The sequence below is a fragment of the Gavialis gangeticus genome, unplaced genomic scaffold (genome assembly GCF_001723915.1).
Source record: "Gavialis gangeticus isolate Ggan-Ray unplaced genomic scaffold, GavGan_comp1, whole genome shotgun sequence".
Classification (NCBI taxonomy): Eukaryota; Metazoa; Chordata; order Crocodylia; family Gavialidae; genus Gavialis; species Gavialis gangeticus.
Window position 1 is genome coordinate 24517442 of NW_017729030.1, and position 22893 is coordinate 24540334.

Here is a 22893-nt window from a genome sequence, read left to right on the forward strand (position 1 = left end):
GGATCACCTCCCTGGCTCTACGTGAGATGCACCTGTGGATGCACAACAAGGTCCGGTTCATTCTTTTCCACAGAAATAAAAATGAGCAAGTCCTCCCCAGATACATTGCTACCATCTCTCCCCCACCCAGAGCAGGAATAGTGTCCTGGCTTCTAACCATGCCCCAGTTCATCCACTCTGTAGTCAGAACTGTGCAATTAAGAAACAATATTAATCCTTAACATGCAACTGCTCATGTTACGTTCTAAATTTAACATTGCTTAACATTCCACAGATTATGATCTAATGTAACTGAATCCTTAACGAGATATTAATTATTTACAACTTCAGTCCTGAAAAGCAGCAGGCTATCCCAGCGATGGGCACCCAATGAGTTCTTTTAATAATGGCATTCCATATACATTTTAATATTTTTGTCAGTAATTATTTTAGTTCATTTCATTTAACTTTTAGAATTTTCTCTCTTCCTTCTGCCTCGGTCCCTTTCAACTATGTGTAACTCTTCCTTTTCCAGTGTTCTCTTTCACTTGTGCACCTCCTTTTCAGTAGTTTAAGGAGCACAATTAGGACATGACAGATATGAGGGTGTGTGTGTGCAAATTTGTGTAAAATTTTGCAAAAAGAGATCAAATATCCAAATTAAGAAAAAACAAATAAGACCCAATGTTTTATCCTGATCTGAATACATTTGAAATAAGGGGGAGGATTACCATTCAGAGCAGATTTTGCTGTGTGCGCCATATAGAAATCAAAAGGGGTTTCTTCAATATTAAAATATTAATAAAATATTGAATGGTTCAAAGTTTCTCTTAATCTTTAAAGGCATGTCATTGAGACAATCATAGTTTTTAAGTGTTGTCTAAATTAAGTCACTTTGAGTTTAAAAATCTGGCATAAGTAAATGTAATAACTGTAGGTGTAATTAGCTGGAAGAATAATTTACCTAGAGCTGAGGGTGTATTATTCATCACTTGGCCTCTTTAAAATGAAGACTGAATATCTTTCTAAAAGATATACTCTTGCTCAGCAGGAAGTTATGAGATGCTGAAATTACGCAGTAAAATTCTGTGGTCTACATTATGAAAAAATTCAGAGTAGATGACAGTATGGCTGTTTCTAGCCTTAACGAATTTATAAATATTACCATAAGAGTTCGCACAGTTAATAGCATGTGTCTTGTATTATTGGGTTACTTTCAAACATTTTCACCTTACGGAAATTAATTTTTCTACCACTTGATTGCAAACACAGATTTGTGGTGCAAGGAAGTAGAAATAAGCTTGTTGAAACAAAACCAGCTAGTAACATGCCAATACTGACCACCATTTTGAAATGAAAGATCACTATTCAGGTGTTAGTTTATATAAAATGCCACCCGCTCATTAAAAAACGTACTTATAGTCTTTAGAATTATGGGATGAACTATATATAAACATGATAACAACAAAAACAGACTCTGTGAATTTCTGCATACTTTTAATTATCTGTAAGACAGCTGCATGGATTTGTATTCTTTTCTTCACACAAAAGAAGACAGATATGACATCACATCTCCTTACTAGAGAGGTGCTACATCTCAAATGTATTGAAATTGCCATATTCTTATGGTACCAGTTGAGTGTATGTGGAAATACTGAGTTCATTGCTGCTGAGCTGATAATATACTGATTAAATAGTTGTCTTATTACAAAGCAACATTCTATTCAAGCTATTTTTAACATTAAACTTCATTGCATCCTTTAGCAGCATGCAATGTTCATGTTGTAAAGTGCAGTTATTGCTGAACTGTGGCTGTTGGTTTTATGTTTAGTAAGTCCTACTGCTGAGTGAATAATTGTCATGTTTGGCTAAATTATGGTTCTGTCATGTAGAAACAGAATTTGAATGATTTTCTTTTTCCTCATGTCCTCTTATGAGCATAAATCCTTAATTGGTCTTTCATTAAGTCCCATTTCATACAAGTGTTTTCAAACCACTCAAAGGTATTTTGTTTACATGTAACAGTGGCAATGTGGAAAGACATATGGAAATACATGTAAGCAACGACTTTTAAAAAAGAGGCAATAACAATCTGTCAGACTGACATGTATGTATAAAATCCCTGTAAAGGTGTGCTATTATGGCTGTTTCAATGTTTAAGTAGCAGAAGAGAGAACTACCATGAAAACTTACTTCTCAAAAGAGCAACATTCAATTTCTGGCAAATTAAAGCTTCTATGTCTCTAAAACAACCTGTTTTCTTGACACTGGATACAACATGCACCTGTGAGTGCTTAAATACCCCCAATTTTGTATGTTATCATGTAATATTTCTTTTCAAAATTAAATTTAAAACACTTTTTTCAATGCCAATGAAATTCTTAGGCCAGATTAAGCCCTTTATGATCTAGATAGCTGCCATAGCATGGAATCATGGGGTTGGAAGGGACCTCAAAGATCACCTGGTCCAACTCCCAGTATACTGAGGGTGTTCATTTCTAGCACTAAACATTTCTAGTGCTAGAAACCTTCTTGAGAAAGAGAGCATACAGGTGTTCCAGACTGCAGCTGACCTCTCTCTCCTGCTCCCTTCACCTCCCCCAAACAAGGTCACCTCAATGTGGGTAATGCACAGGGAGCCTTTCTGTGCCACTTGACTCTTCCCAGTCCCCAGGAGGCATCAAGGTGAGAAACATACAGGTGAGAAGCTCCAATGCAGGGGAGACCTTCCTGGTTGAAAGACAAAAATCTTTTGCCTGAATCTAGCATGTTGCCTTTAGGAAACATTTCAGGCATGCCTGTATACTCCCAATTTTAATTCGAGAGTGGCATCTCTCCCACTAGAAATGTAGTGTTTGTCTATCCCTTAAGTGCTGTCATTTAATCTAAAGTTTGTAATGAATTAATTTGTAAAGTTCTATATTATTGGGAAAAGATACATTTTAGGCCTCTCTGGTATAAAACATCATACACAGTTCCCCTAACTTCAGTGGAGGTACAGCCCTAATGGTCTGACCTGTTTGTTTCATTCTTATATTATTTATAATATTTTAATCAAAGTAGCATGCTAACCCCTGTGTTTTAACAGATAATTTATCTAGCGGATTATGTTTCCTTAATATTCAGCACTATAAAGCTTTCCTGCAGTACTTGCCTCATATAGCAAAGTGACATCATGGAATGCAGGGCTGGAAAGGACCTCACAAGATCATCTAATTCATCAATTAGATGATCAAGGCAGGATCATCCCTGAGAGCAAACCATACCAAACAAGCATTTGTCTAACCTATCTTGAAAACTCCCAAGGATGGAAATTCCACAATTTCTCTATGTAGCCTGTCTCAATGCTTGATCACTCTCATAGTCAGAAAGTTCCTCCTAATCTCCAACCTAAATTTCCCCTCAAGATGTAGCTTCTCCTACTCCTATGCCCTATGGCCAAAGAGAAAAGCCCATCTCCATCCTGTCTGTAATGGCCCTCAGATATTTTTAGAACAGAATGAAGATGGGCATTTTTAGTACTTCTAAAGTCATTTAGCAGCTGGGAATAGGGAGGAACTGAAAACATCATGGGAACAGTCAGCTCTCTATGAACCACCAGGAAGTGCTGCATAGAACTACAACTGACCTGAAAACCAGTGTTTTTGGGCACCATGTTTAAGTCCTATTTGGAGTACCAAGCAGGGACATGGAAATCTGTTTTAAGTTATGGCAGCAGTAATGACCTGCCATGGGAAGAGCTAGGATATGAGCGCAATGTGCTACTTATGGCCAGAGGCAGGTAGCTTAGAGTCATCTCTGCTGGCTTTCCACCTATGCAAGGGGAATTCATACCTACCTGTTTAGGATGGCCTTCCATCCCTTCTAGTAGAGGGGCACAAGAGTGGGAGGGGCAGGAAGAACTGACTAGGTTCTGGCCTTTGGTCTTAGAAAACATACATGTCAAGGCTTTGACTTCAAACTAGGCAGTAGAAGTAAGAAACAGACAACAAAAATGGGGCATTTAGAGAACTTGTAATATTATAGAATTTTTATTTAATTAATTGATGTCAAACATTAATTAATATATCAAAACAACCTTATAAGATATGTAGGAATAATAATTATCCCTTTTTATATAAGGGAAGCTAAGCACAGAAAAAAAAGTGAAATGATTTGTCCAGGGTCACACAGCAAGTTAATGCAGGAACCAGAATTACAATTCTAAAATGATAAACAGAGTAAGCCTTTTACACCTAATATATTGAAGGGCAAATAGTATTTTTGTTGAAACAGCAATAACATATTTTTCTGTTCAGTTCTCATGGACAATCACAGTTCTCAAGTGGCAACTAAAAGAAATGAACCCACGCTTACCCTCGTATGAGTACGAATGTGCATCTTTAATCCATCATTCTTGCTGAAAGCTTTGTCACAGTAAGGGCACTGGTAGGGACGCTCACCTGAAAATAAGATAAGCATCAAAATCCACAAATATGGGCTGGTGAAAGGAAGCACTACCTTAGTACATCAAGTTTTCACAGCATGGGTTAACTATCAAAAGGAGGCACATTTTTCTGGCCTAATGTTCACGTTCAGTTCAGACAGAAACAAAGAGATCTGAGCACTGAGGAAACCACAGAGAAAGGACAAAAGATTGGTTGGGGCATCATTTGAGCTGGATTGAGATAGCATTTTTAGCTGCTTGATTTTTTCTTTAAACAATACAAATGTACAGAGAAAGATTATTTTTTTAAACCCTGTGGTCCTGTAACATCTGTGTCGGCATGAATTCTACCATAGTTAATATATGGTCACTTTTATGGTCAGTCAGTAGCAAGAGACAATTTCCTCATTTCATCACTTGAGCCATCTGGGTCTCACCATGCATTTTAATGAGAAAACCTACTCCTATTGCTTCTATTCATTTAACTAAATATATTCTAGTAAAATTTGCTCCACCACAGTTTCAACAACTTTTGTGACATGCCTAGTGACTTACTGGATGTATCAGCACCTCACATCAAGCTCACTCAGCCTTTCACATTCTGTACCTCATACGATTAGCCTCTTAAAATCAGCATAAATCAGGATTGTTTCTGTTCATTCTAATTTAAGTTACTCCTATTACCACTAGTGCAGTGGTCTCCAACCTTTTGAAGTAGGAGATCACCTTTGGCATTTTAAAGCAACCTAAGATCTACTATACGTTGCCGCCACCCCCTTCCCCCCAGCAGGCAAGTCTGGCAGGAGGGAAAGGGGGTGCAGATCGAGGCAGAAGGAGAAAAAAATTATTTGGAGGGCGTGCCTCCCCAGCAGGTAAGTCCCATATTGTCGGGGCCCCACTCATCTTACCCCCGCTCCTCCCCTGCAGCACTGTCCCTCACTGCAGGGGCCTCACCCTGGCCCCCGTCCCTTTCCTCCCCCATGGACTGACCTGCTGGGCTGGGGCATGTATGCACATGAGCACTCAGCCTCCCACCCCAGCCTCGGATTGACTCCAAGAGGCTCTGAGATCTACCGCAAGAGGCTCCAAGATCTACCGGTGGATCAAGATACACTAGTGCAGTGGTCACCAACCAGTGGAACTCAAGAGCTTGGTATATTCAAATCTACCAGGAATTCCTACCAAGCTAGGAATTTATAAGGTAGTTTCATATTTTGTGAATAAGAATAAAGCTTCATAATTTCTGAAGTAAGATTTATTTTTTCACATATGGGCATCTGAATTTGGGATCTAGTCTTTCTGTACATATAAGCTTTATGAAGAAAATCAGATTGTTTCCATTACAAAAGTATGGTTTGATAAATTAATATTACATAACTGTTTTCTATTTAACCTAATAGAGCCTGTTCCAGCTATGTAAGCTGTTAACTGTATAACAAACCCTTATTTGCAAATGCAAGTTAAACAATAAAACTTCTTCTGCCAGTCAATGCAGAACTAATTGTGTTGATAAAAGCAGCTGCACATATCCAAAACTTTGGCATGTTTCAAGAGCTGTACAAACAGTAATTGTCCCTTAATTCAATCCTGTAAAGTAGGTAAGCAAGTAAACTTATCTCTACTTTACAGATGTGAAAACTCACAACTGGTTGGCTAAAGGTCATAGAGAGAATTAACCCTGAGGGCTTCCTGCCTCCCCAACTATGGGGACATTCATCTGGACTTAGAGCAAAGCAGACACATTTCCTTTTTCCAGTCTTCACCAGTTTGAGGTGCTCCTCCTGAACTGCTTTAACAAAAAGATATCAGATTCTTTGTCCCTGGACAAAAACTTACAAAAAAAAGTTACAATTCTACAAAAGCCTCTGCTGGAGTCAGATGAAAGAAATTGCTCTTTAAAGAGTACTATGGTTGATCCACTAGGTATTGTTGCAACATGTGTAGCCTTGGATTTTACTCACATGTGTGAGGACTGCCTTGTCTTACCTCATTAAGGACTAATACATGGATTTTTTTTACAAGTTTGTTGTGGAATACTGTCTTTACTTTTCTGCATCTGCTTGAAATACGACATTATCTCCTGTGACCCCTGATGTCTTTAACCCATGCCGTAAGGTCTGGAACACTATCAGATACTGAAACATTTAATTAATCCAGCTGACATTTTTATGTTTTAGGCTTTGTATTCTGAAGGTAAAGTTTGTAGAGGTTTGTAACCAGAAAAGTGATGACAGCTAAGTGCTGCCCCCACTCTTTTTATAGAAGGAGTTCTTTGCTTTCAGGAGATGACTTAGAGCTGGTCTGAAATCTATTAAATAACATCCTTCAGAAATTAATCACGGTGTTTATGGTTTTTGATGAATAGATGCTTAACAGCTTTCAGCAGATGCCAGTAGAGGGCAACACTGTAATTTGATATCAACATGTTATTCCTGATAAGGACTGCCTTTGATCAGCTATAGGTACTGTAAATCTGCACCATACAACTCTCTCCTATTCAGTTGAGAATTGTAATCTCCTTTTTATTGTTCAACAGACAGAAAGACTGAGGTTTTGCATTAGTGGGAGACACAAGTTATTCTTACCTCACAATCTAATGACTTACACAAGCATTCTTACCCACTGAAATTACAGCATAATCAGCAATGGTCAATCAAACATTTCATTTCATCTTCAATAACATATTCCACCTTAGATCTAACTATTTCTGTTATTTCCTTTTTGCAGCTAAACTTCTTAAAATTTTGTCTCACCCAAGTTTAGACAGATACTTACACAAGTAAACTGTATAAACCACCTCCTCTCACAAACACATTCTTGGAGATTCTATTAAAGCCCAAATATGTAACTGCAATTGCAGTACCTTTAGAACAACCCAGATTTCCTAGCCTCTTTGTAACAGCCTAGAAACATGAATGTGTGTGGCTGTCTCTGTGTCATTAGCTAAAATCATTTGCTTGACATTTTTTACTTTTGAATAAATGACATAGGATACCATGTTTCAAGAATGACATATGCCTCAGTGAGTAGGTGTTAGCATCAGTAACTGGTTATAATTACTATTCTCTACTTTGGGCAAAATTGTTGGATGATCTACTTACACTGCCTTCTTACTTCTACTGCCTAATACTACCAATAATACATTTTCATGATATATGGCTTGGAGGAATAAGTGCTTGCCAGTCTTAGAATATAAATCTATACTACTTTTGGCCTTACTGGCTACATTTTGAAGGTGCAATATGCAGCTACTAGAGAGTGCTTTGCAATCTTTCAGGATACGTAGTGCTGCAACACAAATAAGACGACAACGGGAAAGAACAAAAATTATTTTCTGAGAGGAAAAACATTTTGCTTCCAAGATGCAATCAAAGTAATGAACCTTATATGTTCTTCCTATGTGATTTCTGTAAGTTTCTGCCAAAGTATTATATTTCCTCCTAGAACATTTCTTTCTTTTTAAAGTGACAGGCTTTCACACACTGAGAAAGTAAAGATGTATCAGAAAAAATAACAGGAGTAGTCAATGCAATATAATCAAAGCTGCTGGGAAGGTGACATTATGCATCTATGCCTTGGGATTTGTTTTCAATCAACCAAAGACCACCAAAAGTCAATTATAAAAATTGCAATTCCTAGCCTACCTTCAGGTCATTTCCCCCATAATAAATACTTATAGATGTAAATCTTCTCAGATTAGGAAGGGAATTGATCTGTTGTGTTTGTAGAAAAAGATTAAAAATAAGATGAAAAATGTTAGGAAATTAAAAACTTCAGTGTTCTCTTATCTTTCCCAGGAGGTACATCTCGTATAATATTTCCTTAGCTCTAAAGATTTACAAACTTATGAGAAAAATAAAGAAAGGGAGAAATAGTAACATATCATGTATTTCTATACATAAAAGTCAGTTTCTGTTTGGATTTACTTCTAATAAGACTTGAACCCTGAAAGCATATAAATATTTACGTGTGTGTTACAATTCTTCACAAAGTGTCCAGAGTAAGAATCTCTGAGGTTAAAAACACTGGTTAACATGGATGCTGCTGAACTCTAAGTTTCAAGGCAAACTGGAGGTAAGACTTCTGAGAACCAGAATTTTGGAATAAGGCCATTTTGTGGTCTTCTCAATATTTCTTCAGTAAGCAATAGATTAATGTTTTTTAAAGTATCAATCTTTATTTAAAAGGAAGATACTGATTTTTTTTGTTATATTTATTAACAGAGAAAAATGGGATTATGAAAAAAAATCACTACTTTTCCTCCCAAATATTATTTTTAGTACATGAAATAATATTTGTGACAAATAACACTTAAAAAAAACAAACAAGTTCAGTTCTTCATGTCTACACACTTTAGGAATGTAATTTTTGTAAACTAAACACCTTCCATTCTGCTATTAAGCCCTGTGTAAGCCAGCATGATTTATACTACTCAATCTGAACACTGCTCTCTTCATGTATCAGCATTCATTGTTTACATTTATTGCTGTAATAAGTGATAAAACTCCCAGCCGATCCAAAAGTAATGTTATGAATGCAAAGTTCTGCGCAAGTTAGAAAAACAATGTATGCCAATAAAAGATCATAACAAACTTGAGTGACAAAAGTAGTAACATCTGCAGCTATTCTTCTAGTTATATTTCACTATTGCATCCCCAGTGTCAAAGGCAAACTGTTCAACAAATAATTCAAGTGTCTCTGAAAAAAAACTTAAATAAACAATCCACAAACAAAAGACACAAAAGGATTTTCAGATAATTGAAAGTCTGAACACTCTACTCCCAGAATTTTATTTAACAACAGCAAAGCTTTTACAATAATAAAAATAAATATAATCCTAATACAAGGATTATTAAAAACGATTACATGATTGAAAGCCATATGGGATTTTGTATCAACATTTAGATGACGCATTTATAGGATCATGGGAAAGTAGGTCTGGAAAGGACCTCACAAGGAATACAGAAAGTAGGGCGATCAGCTAGTCACCTCAGATGTCCGTACATGAATGTACAGACCCTGGGAAATGGGCAGAAAGAATTGGAAGTCCTTGCACAGTCACAGAACCATGATGTAATTGGAATCACAGAGACTTGGTGGGATAGGTCGCAGGACTGGAGCACTGTCATGGATGGGTATAAACTGTTCAGGAAGGATAGGCAGAGGAGAAGAGGAGGAGGAGTTGTGCTATATGTAAAAGAGCTGTAAGATTTATTGCTCAGAGCTCCAGCACGAAATTGGAGATAAGCCTGTTGAAGGTCTCTGGGTCATGTTCAGAGGCTAGAGCAACACAGGTGATGTCATGGTGGGTGTCTGCTACACCAGACTAGGATGCTGAGGTAAATGAGGCTTTCCTCAGACAGCTAGTGGAAGTTTCCTGATTACAGGCTCTGGTTCTCATGGGGGACTTCAATTACCCTGACATCTGCTGGGAGGGCAATACAGGAACCTTTTGGAGAGTGTTGGGAACAACTTCCTGGTACAAGTTGTGGAGAAGCTAACTACGGGCCGTGCTGTTCTTAATCTGTTGCTCACAAACAGGGAAAAATTGGTGGGGAATGTAGAAGTGGATGGCAATTTGGACAGCAGCAACCATGAGATTATTGAGTTCAGGATACCGAGGAAAGGAGGGAAGGAGAGCAGCAGAGTAAGGACCACAGACTTCAGAAAAGCAGACTTTGCTTCACTCAGGGAACTGATGGGTAGGATACCCTGGGAGATTAGTCTCAGGAGGAAGGGAGTCCAAAAGTGCTGGCTGTATTTTAAAGAAACCTTACTGAGGGTGTAGGAATGAACCATCCTTATGTGCAGGAAGACAAACAAGTATGGTAGAAGACCAGCCAGCTTGGCTTAGCAGGGAACTCTTCAGTGACTAAAACACAAAAAAGAAGATTACAAGAAGTGGAAACGTGGACAAACAACTAGGGAGAAGTATAAGAGTAGTGATCTGGCATGCAAGATGAAATCAGGAAGCCCAAAGAACAACTGGAGGTGCAGCTGGCAAGGGACATGAAGGGTAACAAGAAGGGTTTCTACAAGTATAACAACAACAAAAGGAGGATCAGGGAAAGTGTGGGTTCCTTACTGAACAGCAGAGGCAATGTAGTGACTGAGGATGCAGAAAAGGCTGAAGTACTCAATGCCTTTTTCACCACAGTGGTGAAAGAACAGGTTAGGGACTCTTTAGAAAAGCTGGATGTCTACAAGTCTGTGGGGCTGGATACAATGCTCCTGTGGGTGCTTAGAGAGTTGGCTGATGTGACTGCAGAGTCGCTAGTCATTATCTTTGAAAAATCATGGCAATCAGGAGAGGTTGAAGATCAATGGAAAAGGGCAAGTATAGTGCCCTTCAAGATAGAGGACAAGGATCTGGAAGACTACCAACCTGTCAGCCTCATCTCAATCCCTGGAAAAATCATGGAGCAGATCCTCAAGAAATTCATTTCTAAACCCTTAGAGGAGAAGGTGGTGATTAGGAACAGTCAGCATGGATTCACCAAGGGCAAGTCATGCCTGACCAACTTGACTGCCTTCTATGACAAGATGATGGGCTCTGTGGATGTGGAGAGAACTGTGGATGTGATATACCTTGACTTTAGCAAGGCTTTTGGTATGGTCTCCCACAATGTTCTCACAGATAAGCTAAGGAAGTCCAGGTTGGATGAATGGCTGGTAAGGTGGACAGAAAACTGGCTGAATCTTCAGGCTCAAAGGGTAGTAACTGACGGATCGGTGTCTAGTTGGCAGCAATATCAAGTGGAGTGCCCCAGGGGTCGGTCCTGAGGCCACTTTTATTCAGTATCTTCATCAATAACCTGAAAGATAGGATGGAGTGCATCTTCAGCAAGTTTGCAGATGACACCCAAATAGAGGGAGTAGTAGATACCCTTGAGGGTAGGCCTAGGATTCAGAGAGACCTAGACAAATTGGAAGATTGGACCAAAAGAAATCTCATGAAGTTCAATAAGGACAAGTGGAAAGTCCTGCACTTAGGACAGAACAATCCCATGCACTGGTACAGTTTGGGGGCTGACCGGCTAAGCAGCAGCTCTGCAGAAAAGGATATGGGGGTTACGGTGGACAATAAGCTGAATATGAACCAACAGCCCAGAAGACTAACTGCATACTGGTCTGCATTAATAGTGTTGACAGCTCTTTGAAGAGTGATTATTACCCTCTACTCAGCCTGGAGAGACCACACCTAAAGTACTGTGTTCAGTTTGGACCTCCCACTCCAGTGGAGGGCAACAAAAATATTTAGGGGGCTTTTGAGGAGAGGTTGAAAGAACTGGATTTATTTAGTGTGGAGAAGAGGAGACTGAGGGGAGATTTAATAACAGCCTTCAACTACCTGAAGTGTGTTTCTAAAGAGGATGGAGCTAGACTGTTCTTGGTGGTGGCAGATGATAGGACAAGCAGCAAAGATTTCACGTGGCTTCAAGGGGGAAGCTTAAGTTAGATGGTAGGAAAAACTCTCTCATCAGGAAGACAGTAAAGCACTGGAACAGGCTAGCTAGAGAGGTTGTAGTATCTCCATCCTTAGAGGTTTTTAAGATGCAGGTAGACAAAGCTTTGGCTGGAATGATATAGTTGGGTATGGTCCTGCTTTGAGCAGGGGGTCGGACTAGATGACCTCCAGAGGTCCCTTCCAACCCTAATTTTCTATGATCCTCTGATTCTAAGCCCCTGCTCAAGACAGCATCGTCTCTGACTAAACCATCCCAGCCAAGTGTCTATCCAACCTGCTCTTGAAAATGTCCATGGATGGAGATTCCACAGTTTCTCTAGGTAGCCTGTCCCAATGCCTGACTAACCACAAAATTCTTCCTAATTGCCAATCTAAATTTCCTCTGCTGTCGCTTGAGATCATTGTTCCTTGCCCTAACAGCTGCAGCAGCTACATGCTCACCCCAAATGGTGTCATCCACAGATTTTAAGTGTGCACTCAATCCCATCAATCCAAATCATTAATGAAGATATTAAACAACACCAAACTTAGGACAGACCCCTAGGGAACCCCACTTGATACTGCCTCCCGACTAGAGCCATTGATGACTACTCATTGAGTAGGATGATCCAATCCAATCAGTTATGTATCTACCATACAGTACTTTCATCTAGTCTGTACTTCCTTAGCTTAAACCTCAGATTCTACCACATTCATTTGCATTACCCAATACATTATACAATGAGCAATTCAACTGATTTCAATAGAAGCCCTTGTAGAGTAAAAAGCTATACAGTACAAGTCAGTTAGCAGAATATGGTCCAAACTTCAGATATATTCTGAAAGCATAACAGTAAGGAAACAACAATACTCACTCCTTATTACAAAGTTGCACAAGAGTTTAGTAGCTATGTTCAAATGTCTTCTTTGGTAATATAGCAAGCATGTATGTTGATATTGCCAAGATTTATTGCCTGCTTTCTGGGCTGGCTGTAAAAAGGTTAAATGAAAAAACTGGGGGCAAAAATGTGTCTTAAAATCATTAGAATAACAGATTGTCAGAAGTTGAGTTCTATGACAGTCACATATATAAGGCTAAAAAAAAAAAATCAACATTTTATGAAAAGATATTACAGTAATATAAACTCCTATTCTGTTAAGCACCATATACACTCATAATGTGAGAGCATGTATCCAATTTGAAAAGCCTGCAATCTAAATAGATAAGAAAAAAAGATCAAAGGACACAGACAGGTTCAGTGCTGAGGGTCACAAACGTGACTTCCATTTGATAAACCACTATTATGGGAGGCAGTCTCATGGAGATCTTAAAAATAATCTTTTACACTGGTTCTCAACCTATTTAGAAAATGTTAGCTCTTAGCTTTCACTCATTTTTTGACTATGGAAAAATTATAGAGAAATTCTTGGTTGCAAATAACTCAGAAACACCATAAGCAGGTCAGAATGTTCTTGACTTTATGGATTCCTATTTGAAATGAGAAGGTTTATCTTGTGAATCATATATAGATGTTTGCACACCTAACAGTGCTAACATTATGAGGCATCTTTAAAAGGATCTCTCAGTGCCCAGTTGAGGTATCTACTCTACTGAATCATTAATAACTTGGTCTCTCACTGATATGCAATTCCCAGTTACATTCACTAAAGATTAAATATGTTTTATCTAGCTTATGTCCTCCCTTTTGAGGGTTTTAAGTTGTTGGGTTTTTTTATGAATGTGACCACCCACTTCCCAAATTATCATTGAGGGAAAGACCCTGGAGGTAGTCAAGGATTTTGCTTATATCAATAGCCACCTCTCTGAGACAGTGAACATTGATGAGGAGATCCAGCACAGGATCTGGTGTCTATGTGCCTCCTTTGCTTTGGCATGTTTTTATTCATCATGACCTCTGGAAAGACACTAAAATCCAGGTCTCCGATGCAGTCATCATCCTCACTCTCCTCTACACGTGAAACATGAGTGACCTACTATCATCTCAAAAGCCTTGAGAGGTATCACCAGTGATGTCTCTGGAAAAGCCTCCACATCAAATTAGAAAAATCACTGCACAAACACCAGCATGCTTGCTAAAGCCAGTGTTACTAGCACTGAGTCGATACTCAAGCACCAACTTCACTGGACCAGATGTTGAGTTCAGATGTCTAACTCTCGACTCCCAAAACAAGTGCTCTTCTCCCAGCTTAGTAACGGCCTGAAATCTTGCAGTGGTCAGAGGAAATACTACAAGGACACACTGAAGGCACATTCAAGAAAATTGATGCCAGTGTCAAGACTTGTGAGGAGCTGGTTACTGACTGACTCCAATTGTGTTGCAACCTCAGCCAAGCAGCTGCCCATTTTAAGGTAAACTATCTCAACCTTGAAGCAGAAAAGAGAGAGTAGAGGAAGGAAAGGAAGAGAAATCCTGGCCTACAGCCTATCCTCCTTCTGATGGATAGGCTGTAGGCAGGTGGAAAGACCTGCAATTTCTATGGACTGGTCTGTGGCTCAAGGATTGGACTCTTGAGTCACTTAATGACCCATCAATAAGCCATAGTAGAGATCATCTGGGAATTACGGGATTGACAATTAATTTGTTATATTAATTGGAAGTTAGGTTAGAGCCAAACTTACGAAAGTCTATCTTGAATGCTGATTCTGCCCAATTCAATGTCCACTAAAGTCATATGCAAGATTTCCATCCATGTCACTGAGTCAATTGGATCAGGCCCCAGATGTGTAATTTAAAAGCAATTTATTTTATTTTATTTTTCAAATGTAGTAGGGACCAACTCCTGCCTTTTACTAAGGATATTCAGACATTACCATATGGCGTGTAGTATCTCATTGTGTCAAATTGTGACCAACAACTGAACTTGTATGATAATGATTACAAAAGGTTTCCATTGTCATTTCAAGTATATTATATTAAGAGCTGATTTTCTGAAGAACTTTTTAAAATTGCAACTCTGAAATGCCCTCTTTTAAAACACCTAACTTGGAAGCTAAGGACAAAGGGAAAGAATCTACTGTTACCACACCACTCTGGTAGAATGGAGACAAATCTCTTGGGGAGGAATGCTAAGGCAAGAGGGCCATCTGGGTTCCACATGCGGCACCCCTCCCAGATGATCAATAGGGTAGTTTAGAAAGGGAGTTTCAAGAGCTCTTCTTAGTGAGAGGTAATCTGGGGTGATGACAGCATTCTGCAACAAGTAGGGATGGGCAAAAGGTTAAAGGGAGGAACAAAATTATAATCTGTGACATATGCTTAGAACTTAATCTCTTCAGACAGATTGCCTGACAACTTTGCACATTTGTCCTCTGCTGTTACTGTTCAATACCTGGAGCTCCCACTGAAATACATGGGGATTGTCTCTCCACAGCTGCATACATAACTAGAACTTTCATTTAAGTGCCATTTTATAAATACAGAGGGAATCACTTCTCACATATTATGAACAGATTCTGCTCCTACTGAAATCAGTGACAGTGCCATTAACTTGCATAAAGACAATGTGAATCAAAAATTGCCAGACAGCAAAATTCTGTAGAGATTAAATAGTTAAGCATTGGTTTCTCTAGCATTTCTTCAACTGTGGTTTACTGTAAGATGCTATTGGGTTAATTATTCACAGCCAAAGCTCAGTATAAAGTATCATGTTGAATCAAAGGAGACAAAAATCTCATTATTGTTTGAAACAAGAAGCTAATTTAATGTTTTCCTTGCGTGAAAGTGGCACTTGTATGATTTGAAGACAAAGTTTTCAGAAGCATCTTTGCCACTTCAGCCCTTTTGAAAATGTTACCTAGGGAAACAAGAAAAGCCAAACTAAGTCAATCCAAACAGCCCAGTATTGCAGGAGTGAACCACTACTTCTGTTTACAAGCCCCTCTAATAGTAGTAGCAGATACAAAGACAGGTAGCAAGAGCACTTTCCAATCATTCCCCAAATATTTCCCAAATGTCTTGCCTGTCTGCTTTCTTATCAGTTGTTTAAGGTTGTCACTGGACATGTCCATTTTGAAAAGGGTAAAATAACACATTCAGGAACAGCTTTCCACACCACGAACTGAGCATATTCATACCAGTAGAAGTTTTCCAATATTTCTGGTTCCCAAGAAAGACCAGAGCTGGAAAAAACAATATTACACCACTCTTCCCCCAAAAACTCAGCTAGATAAGCAAAGAGTTAAATTCCTTCACTGACCTGAGAGAAGAGAATCTGCACTGATTGCAGTGATTGGTTCCTGTGAAGCAGAAGGCGAGGTAGAGGCAGACTAACTGAATCAAGAGACGCTTAAGCTTCTGATGATGTGAGCTGTGGCTCACAAAAGCATATGCCTGTGATCCTATAAGGTGTACCTCTACCTTGTCTTCTGCCTGACTTGAGACTATGATGGCTAACTACCTCCCTCTTACCAGTGAGAATGGGGGAAAGGGTCACATCAAGCAGTGTTTCTTGTGGTGATGGTTTCTTGGAAAGAAGATATGCTTTCTTTATTCTAACCAGGGCTTAGGCTGGGAAGCTCTGAATACAAGACACTATATATTATCATGCGCTCTTTTTGCTCCTCTGATTATTAACACTGGGTACATCTACATATGCCATTAGTACACGTGAATTAGCTCTGGAGTTTACTGTTCTTGGGTGCCATGTCTGCACATATGTCTGGAAGTGCTGCACATTAAGCTGGGTCAGAGCAGCCCCAGCTGGCAGGGGGTCAGCCTGCCAGTCTGGGGCTGCTCCAACCTGGCTCGAGGGTGCTTCGGTATGGGGCTAGCTGGCAGGTAGCCCATACACTGAAGCACCTTCATGCTCCAGCCAGCCCGAGGAGCATCTACATGCATGCCATTGTGGAGTTTTTTACTCCGCAGTAATTTACTTCAGCCTAATATGGGTACACACGATGTTTACTGTGCAGCTAATTAGTCAGCTGCACAGTAAATGGCTTGTGTAGATGTGCCTATTGGGAACCTTCGTGTTTGTCAATGTTTCCAGCCAAGATGCAACAATTACATATTTTCCTGCCACTAGGGAAAAGTAGAAGAGCTTAAGTTTGTTTCCTACCCACAATTAAATCTATTTAAGAGAAAAATCCTTGGAAATAATTCATTCCAAAAGAGCAAAGGAATTCAATTGCTTTCACCAAACCTTTCTATATCTTTTAGTTTTAAGTAATTAGCTACCCATGTCTTTTAGACTTCAGGCACAAGTGATATTTTTGCAATTGATGTTAATTTTGTAGAAACAGGATTACCTGTATTATATTAAGAGGGTTCCTTTTAGTTCAAATTCAGTTCAAAATTATAGATCATTTTAAGAAGTTACATTTAAAAAACTAAATTTAAGAATCTTGTTTTCAACTGTAAACTTATAAACCCCTAAAATAAATGATTGTCTGGTTGGGGTCATTACAATTTCTGTGATATGTTAGGGGTTTGGTTTGTTATTAAAAGAATTAAAGGCTACTAAGAAATAAATTTATGACAGCTTATTAAAAAGTTATCTGAGTTATTGCAATAAACCAAGTAACAAAATGATTTAACAGATACAGAATTTTACCAGTCTTATAAATGAATTAATAATGTTGGTCACCAGAAACCACGAAGTATGTTATTTTAAAGAACAGTTTGATACTTTTCTAGTTAAATGAAGTGATTTTCTATCCCCATGAAAGAAGTATTAAAATCTATGACCTCAGTGAACTGAGCGCTGGTACTCTTTCAAACTATGTACATTAATCAATCAATTAGGTGGTATAACTCATTTGATCTAAAGATGTCAGTTGCATTCAAGAAAACTATCCTTTATAAGAATGTATCTTTTTCATCCACTAGTAGCAGACAACAAGAAACTGACAGCCACATGAAACTTTGCAGGTACTTTTAAAGATTTAGCTATGCCATGGAGAGAAATAGGACAATGATGAATAAACTGAAAGGTTTAGGAATGCAGAGACTATAGTTTTGGGTCTTATGCTTTTCTTTCTCTCCTCAAAAGATAAGAGAGAGGGATCATCTATTGGTTACTGAATAGAATGAACCTATTTACACATTATTCCTGGATTAGGTATTGATCACTAAATGTTTGCACATACTATAGAAGAATATTGAAAAGACTTCCCTTTTATTTTTTGATTAACTTAAATGTAAAGAATAGTTGGAAATTAAATTTGCAGAGAAAACTTCGAAGTAGTTTAGGATCTTATGGGTTTTCTTATATGTAATATACTGTAAAGCACCTGTATATCTATTTATCTATCTATCTATCTATCTATCTATCTATATGCACACACATACACACACACACACACACACACACACCCCTCAACTTTATAATGTAAATACTATTTATTTCTGCATGTATTAACTCTTTTTTTAATTGGCATTCCATCCAGGGACTTTTGTGTCTGTATATGTCATGTTAACTGTTATTAAACTGCCAGGTCAAATTTGCTTTTAATTATTATCATACAAAGTTATCAAGTAGTTTTTGTGTAATTAAAAATAAAATATAACTTTTTAAACCCAGCCAGCTTCTTGTAAAGGGAAAAATATAATCTTCAAATATGATGGTACAAAACATATTTGAAAACATCAAAAACACAGACTAATGCAATGATTCAATGTTTAGAGAAATCAACCTTAATACATTTACAATTAAAATGTAGAAATTAAGGTTTTTATACCTTTTATTTTAATACAGCTCATACATAGACACCAAATTTGATCCCAATGGAATCTTAATTTTTTTTTTCAAGAATGAAAGCTAGCTTTTTAAAGAGATCAGCACACTTAATACATAGGAAACTTACACCATGTGCTAGGACTTAATAAAAGAGGATATAAAATGAAGGGAAAAAATCATAAATGTTTCAACAATATTTTGGGCTTTTACTGATCTGTACTGAGTCTTTGACTCACGGAATTAAAGCTACCCCTCTATACTTAACCCATTGTCATCTACAAGACACTTTTCAGAAGATCACTACACGTACTTCACCAGCTTCCAAATATAGTATAATAAAGTGGGAATAATTTTACACTCGCAGTATCTTTTTTCCTCTGTATTGGAAAACAGTAGCTGTAAATTAAACTGCCCATATCAAACTGGTACAATGCAACTCCCTGTACTGTAACCCAAAGATAGATGGGAATTATATGACCATAATCAATTAGATCAAGCACACGATTTTTTAAAAACTGTACGACAACTATGATTATATTTAAATATCTGTGTGTAAAGCAAGAGCTAAAAAAGAAGAAACAACAGCCGGTAACTGTTAGCACTGGAAGTTGGTTGAAACTTCAGGCAAGTAATTAACCTTCTGGCCTATAGCTTTAAAATCCCAAAAAGCAGTTCATAGAATTTCTTTCACAATTTATGAACAACCAATGGAATTTATGTCACAGTCAGAGGATTCCTTTGCTGAATTAACCCCAGCTCCTTCTGACCCTCAGAAGCCATAAACCAACAGGATATAGCAGGGGGAGAATGTGCTATAGTGTTTCAGCTGACCTACAGAGTGCTGTCTCTGTCACTGCAAAGCTGGAAACCCAGATGATGAATTACAGAGCAATATGCCAAGCTCAGACGCAAACATCCAGCGTTCTTACATACATGCACACGCAGGCATTGTCACTCACCCCAAACCAGTGCAGTTTCTGCAAGAGGCCAAGTACTGCTAGGCCTCATTTACAGAGCCTTATTCTAAAAACTACTAATTGAGGAAGCGTGCACATATTCAAGAACAAGTGCCATGTATTAAACGACAGCTAAAAGAGTCACCATTACATTTTCTTGTATGGATTACTGTGTACAAGAGAGACTTCTCCAAAGCAATATCTTTCAAGCTATGGATCATTTGCACTCTAATCAGTAGAGCTGGTCTAAAAGTAGAACTGTTCTCTCTCAGGAAAATCTGATATTTCTACATTTGTTTCCACCCCAAAATGGGTAGACAAGTTGAAATGCTGAAAATCATTGCAGAATTTCAAAATTCAGAAATAATTCAATTTGATGTAAAAACAAGAAGCTTCACCATTTTGAACTGAAAGGTAGTATTTTAGACTTCCAAAATGAAGTGTTTCTAAAGGTTAACATGAAATCTTTTCAGTTGATATTAACTGAAAATTAAATTAAAATTTAAAATTATTGTGATGAACTGAGCCCAGGCTCATACAAATCTACCCTGCCTTCTACATTAATTTAAAATGACATTTTCAGTTAAAATCATTTCATTTCATCCTGAAATGAAACATTTTGCTTTATCAATTTACACTGGGCTCCTTACATGTCTAGATCATTTGCTCCCCACCACACCTTGCAGCTGTCATTGTTGAAGGGATGGACACTGAGGACAGGAGTGAGAGAGACCACGTGGAAGACAAGAAGAGAGAGGTTGGGCAGAAGGGGCTTGGACAAGAGCATATGAGATGGAGTCATGACCAGAAAAAAGAGAAAAGAACAACTACACCATCTTCCCTGCTCTGACTTGAGTGTGTTTTCTGTTTCTGCTTACTATTTACTTAAATAAAAGGGAAAGCAATCTCAGCAGAATTTTGTGTTATAGATGTTATGAGTATTAACTTTCAAAAACAATTCATTTAGCAAAGACTAAAAGCTTGAAATGCAAATTAAATTAATGCAAATTAAATTAATCTCTTCAGTTGGTCTCATTATCCTGCACCAGATACATTTGGAATGGTACATCAAACAAATAAAGAAGTTGATCTTAACAGGTAGCTTTGATAGAAGTGATTAAGACTTTTGTCAAACAGTAAAAAGCCAAATGATTAAACATACACATTCTGTTATCTTCCTCCAAGCCAAATCTGTTTATACAAAAGTTAAGAGAATGTCATAGGAAGTCGATTTGTTAGCTGCAGCTTCATGTGTCAAACTCACATCTATCTCCATTTATGCTGGAAGCAAAGCATTCCAAAAAAACTTTTTTCAGCTACCTGGCAGCTCCTTAAAATGAACACCCCATCCATGGTAAGTGGCATCTACCAATATGACCAACATGCTCATATAAGTGTTATGTATATGTATAGCAAGCTGGATAAATAAATGATCTGGATTTGGGTGTCAGAAGTGGACTGGCTAAGTTCGCAGATGACACCAAATTATGGTGAAGTGTGGTCACACTAGAGAATAGGCTGGGAATTCAGGATGACCTGTACAGGCTCGCAAGGTGGGCAGATCAAAACCTGACGACATCCAACACAGGGAAATTCAAGGTGCTCCACCTCGGGAGACAATACCCACATCATACTTATAGGTTCACTAGCACCATGACCGAAAGAGACTTGGGGGTCACGACTGACCACAAAATGAACATGAGCTACCAATGAGATCCTGCAGTTGGCAAAGCAAATAAAACTGGCTTGCATCTACTGATATATTTCATGCAAAATCCAAGAAGTCATCCTCCTGCTTTACTCAACTTTGGTAAGGCTACAGCTGGAGTACTACATCCATTTCTGGGTTCCGCACTTTAGAAAGGATGTGGAGAAGCTTTCAAGAGTCCAAAGGAGAGCCACACACATATTAGAGGTCAAGAGAACAGGCGTTATGAGAGGCTGAGAGGCATGGGACTCTTCAGCCTGGAGAAACAAAGGCTCAGGGGTGACTTGGTGGCAGCCTATAAGTATATAAGGGGTGCGCATCAGGAACTGGGAGAACATCTGTTCACCAGGGCATGCCAAGGGAAGACAAGGTCTAATGGTCCCAAACTGTTGGAAGACGGTTTTAGACAGGACATAAGAAAAAATGTCTTTACTGTCTGAGTCTCCAGAGTCTAAAATAGACTCCCCCTCCCCGAAGTGGTGCAAGCACCTACTCTGAATACCTTTGAGAAACACTTGGATCCTTATCTTGTTGGGGCGATCTGATCCCAGCTGACTTCCTACCCCTTGGGCAGGGGGCTGGACCCGATGATCTCATGAGGTCCCTTCCAGCCCTGCTGTCTATGAAATAACAGTTTGTTTTTAAATAAACCATCCAACATACGAACACACTTGGATATAAAGACATTACAATAAAGACAAATGTTGCAAGAGGAACTCTTACTTGAGATGAGCTTATCAGAGATGTAACTGGCCAGTACCATGCCTTTGCAAGTCCCCTGTACCTCCTTCCCTAAATACTTTGCCCCTTCCCTGCAATGGTTGCAGCTCTGGCAGGTAGCAGGGACAGCAGTGGTGATGACAATGTGCAGCGCTGGCAGCTACTGGAGCTTTTTTGCTCCTAGAGGGAGCCATCGCCTCTTTTTGTTCCTTTTATTTTTTTTGCCACTGACATGTGTCATGCAGTCAAAAAAAAAAAAAGTCAATTTTTGGCAGCAAAAAGATGACATCCTCTCAGCAACAGAGGTTATATTTCCCAGGATGCTCCTCCCTCCCTCTCTCTCCTGTGTTGCTGCTGCTGCACTGCTTTCCCCTGATGTTGGCCAGAGCTGCTGCAACAAGGTCTATAGTGCTGGGGAGGTAAGAACAGGAGGTTGAGGTGGCCCCTCACCTCCCTTCTGTTCCTTCTGTGCCTTTATGCAGTGCACAGCACCGTGCCCAATGTGCCAACCCACCTTTGTACTACTGGAGTTTATCAAGCAAGTGACTGGACCTGAACTGGATATTGGCTAAAATTAGAACCTGAGGTCAAGGGTTGGATATCTAGGCTTGAATTTTATAATGATGAGATTTTGTATACCTTTTGTGAAATGTTAGTTGCATCAAAACTAGAACCTGGTTTCAGATCTAACTCAGGAACTATAACCATAGGTAGGGACAAGTTCAGACCCAATGGGTTCAAACTGAAATTCCTGTCTCTGAAATTTGAAAGGGTGCATATATCAGAGCTCCTTGCTTAAGTGTTTTGCACATTTTGAGCTTCAAACATGGTTTCAGTTTAACCTTTTGCCAACTCTCAAATGAAATTCTTTCTGAAGGCTTGAATATTTCCAAGTCTCTCTCCCAGGACCCAAAACATATTTCCATCACAAAGTCTGCAGAACAGGGAACTTTTTCCT

General features: G+C 38.7%; 1 protein-coding gene across 2 annotated transcripts in view; it reads right to left on the reverse strand.

Annotated features, from left to right (window-relative positions):
* Window positions 1-22893, reverse strand: part of PRDM5 (PR/SET domain 5) — a 208402-nt gene that overhangs the window by 32883 nt on the left and 152626 nt on the right. For both annotated transcript variants that reach the window (XM_019522042.1, XM_019522041.1), the window contains exon 14: window positions 4336-4421. In XM_019522042.1, coding sequence (XP_019377587.1) covers window positions 4336-4421 — 86 coding nt within the window. The remainder of the gene's footprint in view (window positions 1-4335; window positions 4422-22893) is intronic.